Source organism: Prinia subflava, chromosome 10, assembly GCF_021018805.1.
Source record: "Prinia subflava isolate CZ2003 ecotype Zambia chromosome 10, Cam_Psub_1.2, whole genome shotgun sequence".
Taxonomy (NCBI): Eukaryota; Metazoa; Chordata; class Aves; order Passeriformes; family Cisticolidae; genus Prinia; species Prinia subflava.
Window position 1 is genome coordinate 5678337 of NC_086256.1, and position 12627 is coordinate 5690963.

The 12627-nt window shown below is 43.8% G+C and overlaps 2 protein-coding genes across 4 annotated transcripts in view; one reads left to right on the forward strand and one right to left on the reverse strand.

The window, feature by feature from the left end:
• TUT4 (terminal uridylyl transferase 4) overlaps positions 1-7649 on the forward strand; it is a 43775-nt gene extending 36126 nt beyond the window's left edge. For 2 of the 3 annotated variants that reach the window (XM_063407077.1, XM_063407078.1), the window contains exons 27-30: positions 661-758; positions 3185-3710; positions 5887-6060; positions 7086-7648. In XM_063407077.1, coding sequence (XP_063263147.1) covers positions 661-758; positions 3185-3710; positions 5887-6060; positions 7086-7177 — 890 coding nt within the window. In that variant the 3' untranslated portion in view covers positions 7178-7648. Of the gene's footprint in view, positions 1-660; positions 759-3184; positions 3711-5886; positions 6061-7085 lie in introns of all 3 variants that reach the window. The other variant, XM_063407079.1, reaches the window with a different exon arrangement.
• A 991-nt stretch (positions 7650-8640) lies between these two features.
• On the reverse strand, positions 8641-12381 carry PRPF38A (pre-mRNA processing factor 38A). The gene is made up of 10 exons (XM_063406798.1): positions 12157-12381; positions 11894-12053; positions 11261-11382; positions 11035-11120; positions 10776-10886; positions 10129-10241; positions 9619-9645; positions 9443-9540; positions 9057-9105; positions 8641-8971 (listed from the first exon to the last, which is right to left on the reverse strand). Exons 1-10 carry the CDS (start codon positions 12284-12286, stop codon positions 8929-8931), a joined length of 939 nt encoding a protein of 312 aa, XP_063262868.1. The 5' UTR covers positions 12287-12381; the 3' UTR covers positions 8641-8928.
• Positions 12382-12627: the final 246 nt, after the last annotated feature.

Genomic DNA, 12627 nt, shown 5'->3' on the forward strand with positions numbered 1-12627 from the left:
GTAACAATAATAATAATTGAATGCATTTCCTCTTCCAAATGTTTCTCAAATGTTAGCTAACCCTCCATCATCTGTGAGAGGTAAGTAAAAGTATTTTCAGCAAAAATTAGTGCTCTTTAAGTAACACTTCAAAAAAAGCATACAGATGAATCCAGCTTTCAAATTACTGATAGTACTTAGAGAAGATTAATTGCAAACTCATTCAAATTAGGCCCTTGGGTGCCTGTGGTAGTTGAAAAAGTAGAGGAAGCATTCATAAGTGAACCTCAGAAGAACCTTACTTCTGTATTCTGTTATCCTTTAGTGGTTTTTTTAGTTTACTTTCTTTGCCTAGAAGTTTCTGCTGTCACTGTTGCTATTTAAAATGCCACTGCTTACAGCAGTAATATGGAAACCTATAAAAGTAGAGCTCCTGCCTGATAGCAAGGTGAGCCTTGTTCCTGCTAGACTTTGTTTTACTCAAAAATAGACTTCGTGCTTGGCTCCTGTACCTATTCATGTTGTCTGCTGCCAGTAAAGGGAAAAGTTTCCACTTAAAGGAGAGATGAAAGTGATTTACCTCTTCTGTGTCACATGAGAGTTAAAGTCTTGCTGACTCCCAGTTCTGCTCGTTATTCTCTCACCCCGTGGGTTTTATTAACACTTGTGTTCCTTGGTCAGGCACGCAGCTGGTCCGGAGCATGGTGAATTCCCAGCTGGTGGCTGTGGGCCAGCAGCAGGTGGAGCGACCCCTGCGCACCAGGCAGTCCTCAGAATGTGTAAGTGCTGGGGCAGGGGGTGCAGGGGCAGAGCTGCAGCAAACCAGCCCTGCGTGGTTTATCTCAACAGATTTGGGGCTTGATAATGACGGTGTTGCACTCTGCCAGTTGGTGGAATTGTGATTTATGATGTACTGTGTCTTGGGGAGCATTTATGGTTTTTCAGTATGGAGACCTCATAGTTGAGTTTGAGATGAGATACCTTGTGATTCTGAAAGGCCAGATTAAGCTAGGATGCCTTTCAAATTCTCATGATTCTGGCAGTGTTCTGGAGTTACTAAGGGGAGTAAAGCAAGCTCATTGTTAACATGCTGGAGACTTAAGTTAGTGACAACCATGACTCTTTGTGGTTTATGAGATCTGTCTTAGAGGACTGTCATGTACAGACACAGAGCACAGCTGAGTCATACTTCAGTGAAAAGTCTGCCAGAGCATATTAGAAGCACAAGCAGAACAATGGGGAAATTTTTGATAGTTTTATCTAGATTTTTTTCAAGTCTCTATAGAGCTACAAAAAGTATGTTTAAACTGCTTCTGATTGGAGATGGTAGCAGAGGGTATTTGAGCAAATACAACTGCTGGCATTTAATATTTTTGGAGCAGACAGTACAGCAGAAATCAATTTATTTTAAGCTGTTAGTCTGAGAAGTCTAGCCATTGCCTGCTAATGAAGCTGGCAAGTAAGCAAATATAGTAATCAGGGTTGCTGATCACTAATGCTCTTTGTTTGCTGCTTTCCTAACTGATCAGCAAGCATTTATTGGAATGCTGGCTCCAGTAACTGAGACCTTATGACTTGGAGTGTGCTGCTAAAGAGGGACTGATACAAACCTAATCTAAGTGAAGGGCTGAAGATGATACAGGAGGGTTTTTAGGAGCCTTACATTTCTGCCTGAGGAACTGAAGCTGAACATGTGGGTGCACACAGAGGCAGACACATCATGTGCACATTCTTGTGTCACCTGGATGTCATGGACTCTGTGTTGCATGGTTGTCATTCGGCCAGGATTTCGTGGTGAATATGTTCTGTCCAGGAATTGGTTGAGAAGAATGGGAAGGGGGAATATTGGTAGAATGAGAGGGAGAGAGTGGGGTGCAGATCAAGAGGCTGGAGTGTAATATGCCTCCTCTCCTGCTGCTGACACATTCAGTGCATGCTTGTGGTGGATTAATATTTGTAGGAATGTTTGTAGCCAGTGCATGTGCTTTATTTTTATAACATTTAAACTGTTACACTAGGAATCATCTTTCAAATCCCAGGTTTTACCTTCTCTTCCTGGTTTGCTAGAAGGGTATAGGAGGCACTCCTAAAGGCACAGTTGGAACAGCAGCAGGGAGCAATCCCAGCTTCTGGGCTCCAGCTTTTGCTCAGGCACAGACACACAGCATGCTGCTGGAGGGGAGGCTCTGGCATGGGCAGGTCCTGCAGACACCTCTGGTTGTTGGAGACAAGTGACTGCCAGTTTAAATGGACAGGTGAGCAGTCAGGGATAGTGACAAGCTGGAGAGATCTTGAACTCCATGTGCTCAACAGCAGCTGAGGCTCTTGGAGCTTGGCTGGCTGCTGTAGTCTGTGGAGAGAAGAGTCAGTCTCAAGGGGAAAATGAGATCTGAGATTCAGGTCCTCCTCTCTAGTTCAGGTACTTGTCTCATTTGAATGTCTCTGGAGGCACTTATTCCATCAGCATCTTGTCTCAGTGCTTAAAACCAGACTGGGGAATCCAGATACTGGCATTAAGTGTTGGCACATTAATCGAGTAACTCTTTTCCCAGCCACTCCAGTTCTTGAAGTGCTTCTCTGTTCAGTTGCAATTCCAAAGAGATAAATTAGTCTCATGCCTGTTTCTCTTGCTGGTGAAAGGGAAAGCTTTTTAAGAGCTCTGCAAAGGCTGTAATAATTGCTATTACTGTGCCTTTAGCCATGGTATAACACCAGGATATGAAGGTTGAAACTGGGTTTTTGGAATTTGCATTTCTTGTTTAACAGATATTTAAAAATGAAAGAAATATTAGGAGCTTACTTTGGAATGACTTAAACTGTGCAGTAATAAGAACCACTCTGTTTTAGAAGTAAGGCAATTAGTTAATGAGATACTGGGCTATACATAAGTAGGGTAGAGAAGACGATTAAAAATCAGAAACAAGTGTGTGAGGAGTCTAATGAGTTGCTTGGGGCCAATATTTGTTCAGAATGGTGTTTCTGATGGTGGGATGTGCCACATTAACAACCCAAATTATCTGTTGGTGAAAGTCAGTGTCAGTTGAACTGCACTTACAACAGGAGCTTGGGTGCAGTGCTTGGAGTGTTGCTGGGGAGTGCTTTGCTGTTTTATAAATAGTCTAATACAGTGGGTGCTTATTAAAGAAAACACCATTAAATAGCCAGTGAACTAATCAGAAATACATACTTTTTTTGTTTCCTCCAGTCTGATTCGCATCAGTCATCTTACTCTCCACAACCTCAACAATTCCCACAGAATTCCTCTCAGCCAGCCTCCATTAACCAGACTCAGCCACAATCAATATCCCAGTCTAAGCACGTTCCTCAGCCACAGCAGGGTGCACAGCCACCCCATCAGGTCCAGCTGCCTTTGTTTAACTTTCCCCAATCTCCCCCAGGTCAGTATTCCACCTTGCATAACCTGGGACTGCTTCAGATGCACCATCACCACCAAATTCAGCTTCCCAACACTTCTTGGCCTATTCACGGGCCTGTTATTCACTCTGCACCGGGTAACCCTCCTCATTCTACAAATGTTCCATTTTCTATGAGATCTGGCAGCAGCAGCACCACAAATAACCAGAGCAGTGTAAGCTTGAATGATCCCAGTATCATCTTTGCACAGCCTGCTGCCAGGCCCATGGGAATCCCCAGCACTTCTCATGAGGGACACTGGCACAATCCTGTGACTCCAAACTCACTGGTGAACAATGGCACTGTGGGCAATTCAGGTAACTCTTCTCTGTTGTATCAAACCTCTCCCACTTTGTGTACAAGTGTTAACTGTTACAGGAACAGCTACCTCTTTCAACTTGTTTGATAAAATCGTGATTCTTAAGAAATCAAATTATGGTCTTTGCCTGTCTTAACGTTTTCATAGGAAAAAAAATTAGAATCAGTCACTGTAACTTTTAGGCATTGGTCCTGTCTGCCATTAGTGGCTGTGCAACAATGAGAAATCCTGCATTCAACTGAGAAACCTCCTCATCATTGTTTGAATCACTCACATTTCTGTGAATGTGCTGAGAGATAATGGATTCCTTGTATCAGAGAATCATAGAAACATTAAAGTTGGAAAAGACCTCTAAGATCAACACATCACTAAATAATTTATTAGACAAATGCTGAGGTTGCAACCATGAACTTGGAGCCTGGCAGAATTACAGTTGTGCAAGTTGAATATTCATTTCCTCACCTGAAGTACAATATAATATGATCTTATCCATTCTGTTTTTTCCTGTGGCTTATCCTGCCACATTTAACTTCCATAATCTTGATGTTGATTCCTGACAATACATTTTCCTGTGACAAGTGCACAACAGCCTCTTGCCTCATAGCAATGCCAAGTACATTGGTATGTTTGAGACTGAGGAAAAGCGTATAAAGTGTATAATGATTAAAGCCCATTCAGTTTTATCTGCAAAATAACTGTGGCAGCCCCTAAATTATAACTGTTAACCTTTACATCATTAATCATGGTGGCAGTCTTCTGATTTATTCTGTATGTGTAAATCCTCCTATGTTTAAAATAATAAATCTGTAATCCAATGTACCAGTGCAGTTGTTCATCCTAAAATGAGAATTCTGAATTCTCTGCACTAATAACATGATTATCAGTAACAGTAGATTTTCAGTCGAGTCTACAGTTTTGGATGAGGAATAATTCACCAGTGGGCTTCAAACATATCTTAAGGTGCTGGAGATACATGATTTTCTGTTTAAAGCTTTGTGGGGAATATATTTTAAAGGATACAGGAACTTGTACCCATGTGTTTTCTGTGTCTCCAGTGTTCTCTGTCCCTACCTCTCCATTTTGGATCTTCTCATCTTCTCATCCTTCTCCAGCTTTGTCTTTCCATCAAGCAGCTCCTTCCAATCCACATATCCTTACTAAGGTAGCTGCTTCCTTTCAGACAAGCTCCATAAATTCTAATTCTTTCTCTGTGTGCTGTCAGTCACAGTATTTTTTCCCATCCCTCATCTTGCCTCGATTTCCAACTTCATCACACTCCTTTTCCTAGTTCCCAGTCATAGTAATTTTCCTCTTTGAATTTGAATCAGTTTTATTTCCTTTTTGGCTTAGATGCCATTAAGGTGAATGCACAGTAGAGATGAGCTGTCTGTTTGAAGCATGGTTTTTTACCTCCTCAGGACAATTTGAGAACTAAGTTTGAGGAAGCTTTGTCCTGGCTCACATAACTTTGACTTAAAAGGAGTTACTTTAATTTTCTTTTCAGTGAACATCTGATCAGAAGTAGGATCATTAGAAGTATCAAGACAAACAACTCTTTTTCATGCATACTTCAGAGCTGTGCCTCATGTTGTGGGTCCTGCCTCCTTGGATGCTTGATTTCTCATATTTAATGTTGCACTGATGTCAGAATTGTCAATGGAGTAGCTTTACAATTGGTACACTTATTTCCAAAGTTTGTATTTTCTCTCTAAATTTGAAGTCAGTCCAATGAATTAGAAAGCAAGTTTCTTAAGCATGTAAGTATTAGTGGAATTCCAGTGTATATGAATTATTTCTTGCAGTAGGGTAATAGCTTTCATGTCACAGCTCTGTCAGTGAGAGTGGGTATTTGTGTGGGATCAGACAGTAGTTCTGAACATTGTTCAGACCTTGTGTTTTTCATCATGAAAAAGTCATAAAAGTAGTGAAATTGCAGCACTTGAATTGAATATTGATTCATCCTCTCTCTTCCCAATAATTCTATTACAGTGAATAATGAAGTGATTTAGGTGGTAATTTTTACTGATGTATATTAAAAAAAAAAAAAAGTAGCACATCAAACTAATTGCATTAAGTCCCCTGCAAACTGTTATTTAAGATGTAAATTGTATTTGTGACTTACTGTTTAATTATTTCAACTTGCAATGTGCTTTTCCCTTTCAATTGAAAACTAGATCAGGGTTTCCAAGGACAGTTTGGTAAAATGAACCCTCCTTCTGTCCCTTGGGACCATGGGACCCCTACCCATTTTCCTCTCCTCCGAGGAGCGTGGCCTTACAATATGCCTCAGAACTACATGCAGCAGGGAAATGCCAGCTACCCACCGAACAAACCTTTCTACCCTCAAGGTACTAGAACCAGTATGTGAATCAACAGCTCATGCTCCATGTCTCTGTACTGTCTCAAAGGCTTTAAAAGCCAAGGAATCATGTGTCACTCGCTAGGCTCCCTGGAATCATAACCAATCCCAGAGTCAAATCAGCGCTTCGGCTTCCTCTGTTGACAAATGAAAATCTTTGTGGGAGGGAAGGGTTAAAATAAAATGCTGAAATTCAAGCCAGTTTTGCAGCCTGTTGCACTTCCAGCCTCTTTTTCTTTGCTGCTGGCTCACTATAGAGCTGCCTCTGCTTCAATAGAGGTTGATTGGCCCATGAGCGTGTTCAAAATATGAAGAAATTTTTCTCGTAATTCACTTGATTTGGCTTTTGTACCTTGTTTGTGAAATGACTTACACAGATAAAAACTTGCAAGACCATAGAATAATGGAGGTTGGAAGGGGCCTCTGGAGGTTTAGTCCAGCCCACCCACAGTCAGAGCAGCTGATGGCAAAGTTAGGTCAGGTTCAGTTCATCAGGGAACTGGGAAGGACTGACTTGATTTCAACTCTGATGTTTGGAAAGTAAACGTGTTCAGCATCCCCATCAGGATGGGGAAAAGCTGTAGGAAAAAGACCTCCACTACCAGAGAAACAATGTTCAAATTTTAGTAAAATTGGAGGATGTGCAGCTTCCATGTTGCTGGGGCCACCTGGTGTAAGATGAGAGATACAGGCACCAAATCCTTTTTCAAAATCTAATGTATTGGCTCTAGCAGAGTTTCCAAGTGAAAACTAAATTTACTTAAAATCCTGAAATTACTTTCGTTAAATAACTGAAGTAAAGCAACAGAATAACGCGTTTGTGACTGTTAGGGAATTTTGGAGATAGGATTAAAGTAATTCTGCATTGTCCCATTAAATGGGTTAGTTGTACAGGGAGCATTTGTGTCAGTCTAGTAAATGGCTTTATTTCTAAGTTAGATTAGTACACTGAATATAGCCAAGCACTGTTAAATATGTGGTTTGCTGAAGTAATTGTAATCCATTTTCTTTTAGCTGGTCCACTGATGCAGAGTAACCAGCGGTTCTCGCTTCTGTCTCAAGGACACCCACACTTGAATCTGAATTACATTCAACAGAAAAAGTGAAATTGGATGGGATTGTGGCTGGGTGGGGGGAGGGGAGGAAGAAATTCAGGTTCTGATTTAAAATCTTAATGCAACACGTTTAGATACAAGATTATTTAAGACTGTTTTTAAACTGTATCATTTGTACATAGATAAGAACTATAGTTTTTACTAGTATCACAAAACTGAGTGATACAAATTTCATCTATTTTATTACCCTATTTTTAAGGGGAATTGTGTTTTGTTTTATCTTGATAAACTGTAAAGAGAGAGAATTTTTAAAATTAAGTTCTTTATTTTCTATTAGCTGTATTCATACTTTGGTTGCTTCAGACTTTATATATATTGTTCTAAAAAAAATAAAAATTAGAAGGGGATTTCATGTGTTTAAAAATTTGTCACTTCTATTCTTTACAGAACTATGTAGTGCCAAAAAACTTTTTAAAAAGAAAAATAAAACGGCAAAAAAAGGACATAAGGCTTTTTCCTCTTCCCTATTTGTATGCATGCTCACTTTAATGGGAATAATAAAAATGGCTTTAATGTGGAGATCTTGGAAAGATGAGCAGTTTTAACAAGTGGTACAAGCACTAGAGCTGTTCTTCTCCATGCTGGTGTTGTTGCAGATGATGTTCACAGCCAATGTGTGCATTAATCTTGAAGGAAGAGCACACCTGCTTTTTTATCAGCTTTGCAAAATAATATGCAAATACCCTGGAAAAATTGGGCTGTACAGGGAAGCAGTTTTAAAGAGTGTTTTCCATAATTTCATTGTTTGTGTTGTCAGCACTCCCAGGGCAGTATGAGAGTCCTGAAGCCCTAAATGCAGAATTCAGGGACAAACCTGCCTGTCCCTGCTCCTGAAGAAGGGCCATGAATAAAGACATAGTACACAAGGGCTTAACACAACCCATTTCAAATGTAGTAAGAGGAGAATTTTATCTTCAGTAAGAGCTTAATTATTCTAAATTTAAAAAGCTAACTTCACTCAGAGAAGGTAGAGCTGAACATGATGGTGTCAAATTCTGTCCCCAGTCACAGGGAGGCCACGAACTATGCTCAAAGTAGAGGTGTATTGTCTTTAAATATATTGAATTCTTACTCCAGAAGAATTAATTAGCACTTTGTCCTACTTTAACCTTCTGAACTCTGTGATGGCATCATCAGAAGCAGATTACACTGAAGGGTGATTTTTACAAAGCACCCCATGACAATCACTTGTTGGAGAGCATTTCAAGTGAGCTTTTAGTAAACACACTGCATTGTGTTTAGTAAAACACAGGCAAGCTCAGCCTTGCTTCCTTTCCTGTACTGGAGCTCTGAGAGGCCAGGGCTGGGATCCCTGCAGTGTTTGTGACTGAGCAGAGACTTCCTTTGGCACCTGACTGCAGGGACAGTTTGACAAGAGTGCCCTGATTTGAGAAAAGCCAGCTTCAACCAGGGGACACCTCAACAAAATATTACAAAGGAAACAGCCAGGAGCCTTTAACGACAAAACTTCCTTTTTTTATTGCTGTTCATTGAGTTTTTACAGGCTTCAAGAAAAACAATTTAGAAACAACCTTCAAATTCTATCACAAGAATGAGTAACTAACTACATAAAAAGTATCCTTTGCTTACATTTAATAAAAAAATCCAAAACAACAAAATGAGAAATATTAAAGAAAGGGACTGCTAAAGCAGCCAGTATAGAGCCAGCTGTCCTGCAGAGCAAATAGGACAGCACTAGACTGCAGTTCAAGGCCCTGAAATAGCGGGCTGGGTTTTGTTTGTTACTCATTCCCTCGCCGACTCTTTTTGTGACTTTTCTTAGATCTGAAACAGAAAAAACAAAAAGCCAATACTGTAAAACCTACCTTTAATTCCCAGATAGCACTTAAGAAATAGGCCAAGCTTTTACCTTTCAGGTGATTTGGAATGACTCCTGTGTCTGTGACTGCGGTGATGCCCTGTGAGATAAAAAGGCAACGGTGATTTCCACTGCCCCTGGAACTCTTCATTGTTTTGCTAATGCAATCTGCTTCTAGTGACCAAGTGTGCTAGATATTGCCAGACCAACCCTTGCTTTAACCACTCAAATTAACCTCCTGGCAAGCATCTGGAAACTTAAGACAATTTTGCAGCCATTAAAGGAGTTTCCCAGCTCTGCTTCCATGTGAGCCGTGGTTTTATCAGCTGGATTTAACACCTGTGCTACCATCTCAATACGGTTGACAGATTTTTCTTGCAGTGGAATGTGCTGCTGATACAGGCTTGCCAGAGTTATTGTGGAAGGGGCAGCAATACCTGGAGATTTGGATCTGGATCTGTGGCGCCTCTCCCGGGATCTGCTCCGGTGCCGCCTCGGGCTCTTGCTGCGGTGCCGCTCCCGGCGCGGTGATGGGCTGAGGGAAAGGCAGCTTGTAAGGGAGCTGGGCTAGAAGTGCACATTGCTCAGCTCAAATAACAGAATTAAAGAGTACCTTCTTCTCTTTGGAGAGCGGCTGCGCCTGCAATTGGGGGAGAAAAGCAAAAAATCACTCAAAATCATTAGCAGAACAGCTGTCCTTCAGCAACACCACCAGGGCTTTTAGTTCCCATTAGTGTCCACATGGACCTGCTTAGGACTGGACTACGCAGTGAGCAAGAGTTTAGTGATGAATTTTTCCTGGTTTAACATCAGTAAGAGCAATTAACAGGATTTTCTCTGCAGCCTTTGGCTTACATGAAAACAAAGCACTTGGTTCTCCCTAACATCTTCATTGTATTGTCAATTTTAGTTAAAGTTGGCCGGCAAGTTCAGGAGTTAGAGAATGACTGGAGAAACAGGCAGAGGGGTTGACTGTGGCTGTGCACTGCAACTCCTCACTTCAGGAAGTGCTGAAGGAACCGGGAGGTGTGGGATGTCTGGCTGAACTGCCACCTTCCCTGCTGTGCTCCAGCCATCTGCAGCTCCACAGGTACAAACACAGGTGAAGGAAGAGTGACCTCACCTCCTCGGGGAGCGGCTGCGGCTCCGGCGGTACCGCACCACCGGGGACCTGCGGGGCTTGTCCAGGTCCCTGTAGCCCCTTCTGCGGTGGTCGGGAGATGGGATCCGTTCCAGCTGGAAATGAGAGGGGGAGGAGCTGTAAGTCTTGTTTCAGCAAGGTTTTATGCTATTGGTAAAGGTTTCTGAATAATGAATATAAATTGCAAAACTGGCAGCCAATCTCCCCCACCCCCAAGTATTTCTTATGTGAGTGGTGCTGCCCAGAACTGCCAGCTGGAAATTCAAACACCTCTCATAGTGCTGGTTCTGGAGAAGTACAGCAGCACTGACTGATGGTCACAGGACCTTCCATCATCACTTTTAGTTCTCTCCATTACATATGCACGTAAATCAATTGATCTAAATAAGCTTAACACAAAACAGATTTGTGGAATTCAAGAGACAGGAAAGCATGGCAACCTGAGAATTGCTTAAGAGTCCAAGTCCTCACAGGCTGTTTATATGAAAATACGTTATGAGGGGAGGTAAGAGTTGCCAGCAGCCTCCTGGTGACTCCCCTCAAATATTTGTCATAGACTATGAAGCGTCCTAAAGGGGTTCAGCTTCAACTATTCCTTTCCAAAACAGTTCACTGAACAGTTAACCAACCTTTTCGTCTTCTTCTTCCTCCTCCTCACTAGATTCCACATCGTCCATGTCTTCTTCCAGAGCACTAACACGAGGCTCCAGCTGCTCCGCTTCTTCCAGCACATACCGTTTCTAGGAGAAATTGCAACTTTATTCAACATCACCCAAGTAAGAACAGACACCTAAGGAGGCAACCACAGCTTACACAACAAGCCAGCAGCCCATCCAGCCACTGAACTTGGTGCAGTTAGGAATCCCACCACCATCCACATCTCCCAACCTGCAGCCGAGGCAGGATGATGTCACAAACGCGTTCCTCGTGGAGCAGCTCGTCAATAAATTCATCCACGTGCATCAGCTCGAATTCTGGGGGTGAAAAATAGCATTTAAATGGCAAAATTAACACTACAGGCTAAAGTAAAGAAGAAACACTTCAGACGACTTACGTCAACAGGTTGTGCCACAGCTTTTAAGATTTATATTGCTAAATAGACAAAAGTGTTTACCCCCGTTTCTGTTCTGGCTTTTGATTTTCCGGTAGTCGTTGTACAGCGGCTCCAGGTACTTGTAGCAGTCGATGGCAGTGCCTGTCAGCCTCATGTACAGGGCTCCAAGCATTCGCACATACCTGGAAAGGAAACTTCCCATGGATCTCGGCTTCCTGCACACTTAGCAGTTTGGATAAAAAAGAGATTTTTTTTCCCCCACAAGTTTCTGGGGAAAATCAGTGCACTGGCCAGAACACACAACCATTGAGATTTGCTCTGTCACTTCCTCAATACTATCAAAACCATATATATACTTCACATACATAATGTCTGCATGGGGGCATAATCACTGACAAAGATGGAAAAAATACCGAAGAAAAGTAGATTAACATGAATCCCTTAACGCAGCTCATTCCAGATGCTTCAGGCAGAGGTTTGTTACCACATGCCAGGAAGACGAGCCCTTCCAACAGGCCAGGTGACAAGGACAGCAGTCTTGAAAGCAAGAGGAAAAGCTTGGAAAACTGAGCAAGCAGAGTTTATCAGGGCACACTGAGAGCTAAACCCTGCACTGAGGTTTCCCTGGCTGTTTCGGGCGCTTCCCCTCGGTAGGACAACCTCGACAAGGGAAAAAATCACACTACAACTTACTTGAAATCTTCGTTTTTTATGAACTCCACGATGATGTCCTTCTCGGGCTGGATCTGCAGCATCTTCAGCGTCAAGCACAAGAAGGGCGTGGGTTTGATGTTCCCTCCATAGACGCCCCCCACGTACTTCAGCTCCATGGCCTTGTCCACCACCAGCTCGGCTGTGAGAGGGACGGGCCGGGCGGTCAGCGCGGGCTCCCCCCGGGTCCGCGGGCTCCCCCCGGTCCCCGGCCCCGGCCCGGCCCGGCCTCCCGCCCGCCATACCCGTGAGGCCGAAGCACTCCTCCTTCCAGTACTTGGACTCGTAGATGCGCGTGCGGATGATCTTCTCCACCAGGTACTGCGGGTTGGTGCCGTGGATGCTGTGCGCGTCCTTCACCGTGCGGTTGGCCATGGCAGCGCCGCTCCGAGCTCACCGAGCTCACCCCGCTCAGCCCCGCTGCCGTGAGGGCCGCGCCGCCTTCCGCCTCCGCTTCCGCCTCCGGGGCGGAGCCGCCGCCGCTGCCCGGCACAAACATGGCGGGGCCGCGCCTCCGCCCGCCCCGCGCGCGCGCCGCCGGGGGCGGGGCTCCGCGCGCGCTTTGGCGCGAAGTTCCATCGCGGCGCCGGCGGGACGCGCTGAGGGGACGCGGTGAGCCGGGGCCGGGAGGGGACACAGCGGTGAGCCGGGGCCGGGAGGGGACACAGCGGTGAGCCGGGGCCGGGAGGGGACACAGCGGTGAGCAGGGGCCGGGA

Excerpts from the sequence above, each read along its gene's own strand:
- PRPF38A (XM_063406798.1), bottom strand. The coding sequence starts at position 12,286 with ATGGCCAACCGCACGGTGAAGGACGCGCACAGCATCCACGGCACCAAC. Across the intron at positions 9,541-9,618 it reads CGCTCTCCAAAGAGAAGAAG|CCCATCACCGCGCCGGGAGC; the intron begins GTACTCTTTAAT and ends CCTTTCCCTCAG. Across the intron at positions 8,972-9,056 it reads CATTCCAAATCACCTGAAAG|ATCTAAGAAAAGTCACAAAA; the intron begins GTAAAAGCTTGG and ends TTTCTGTTTCAG.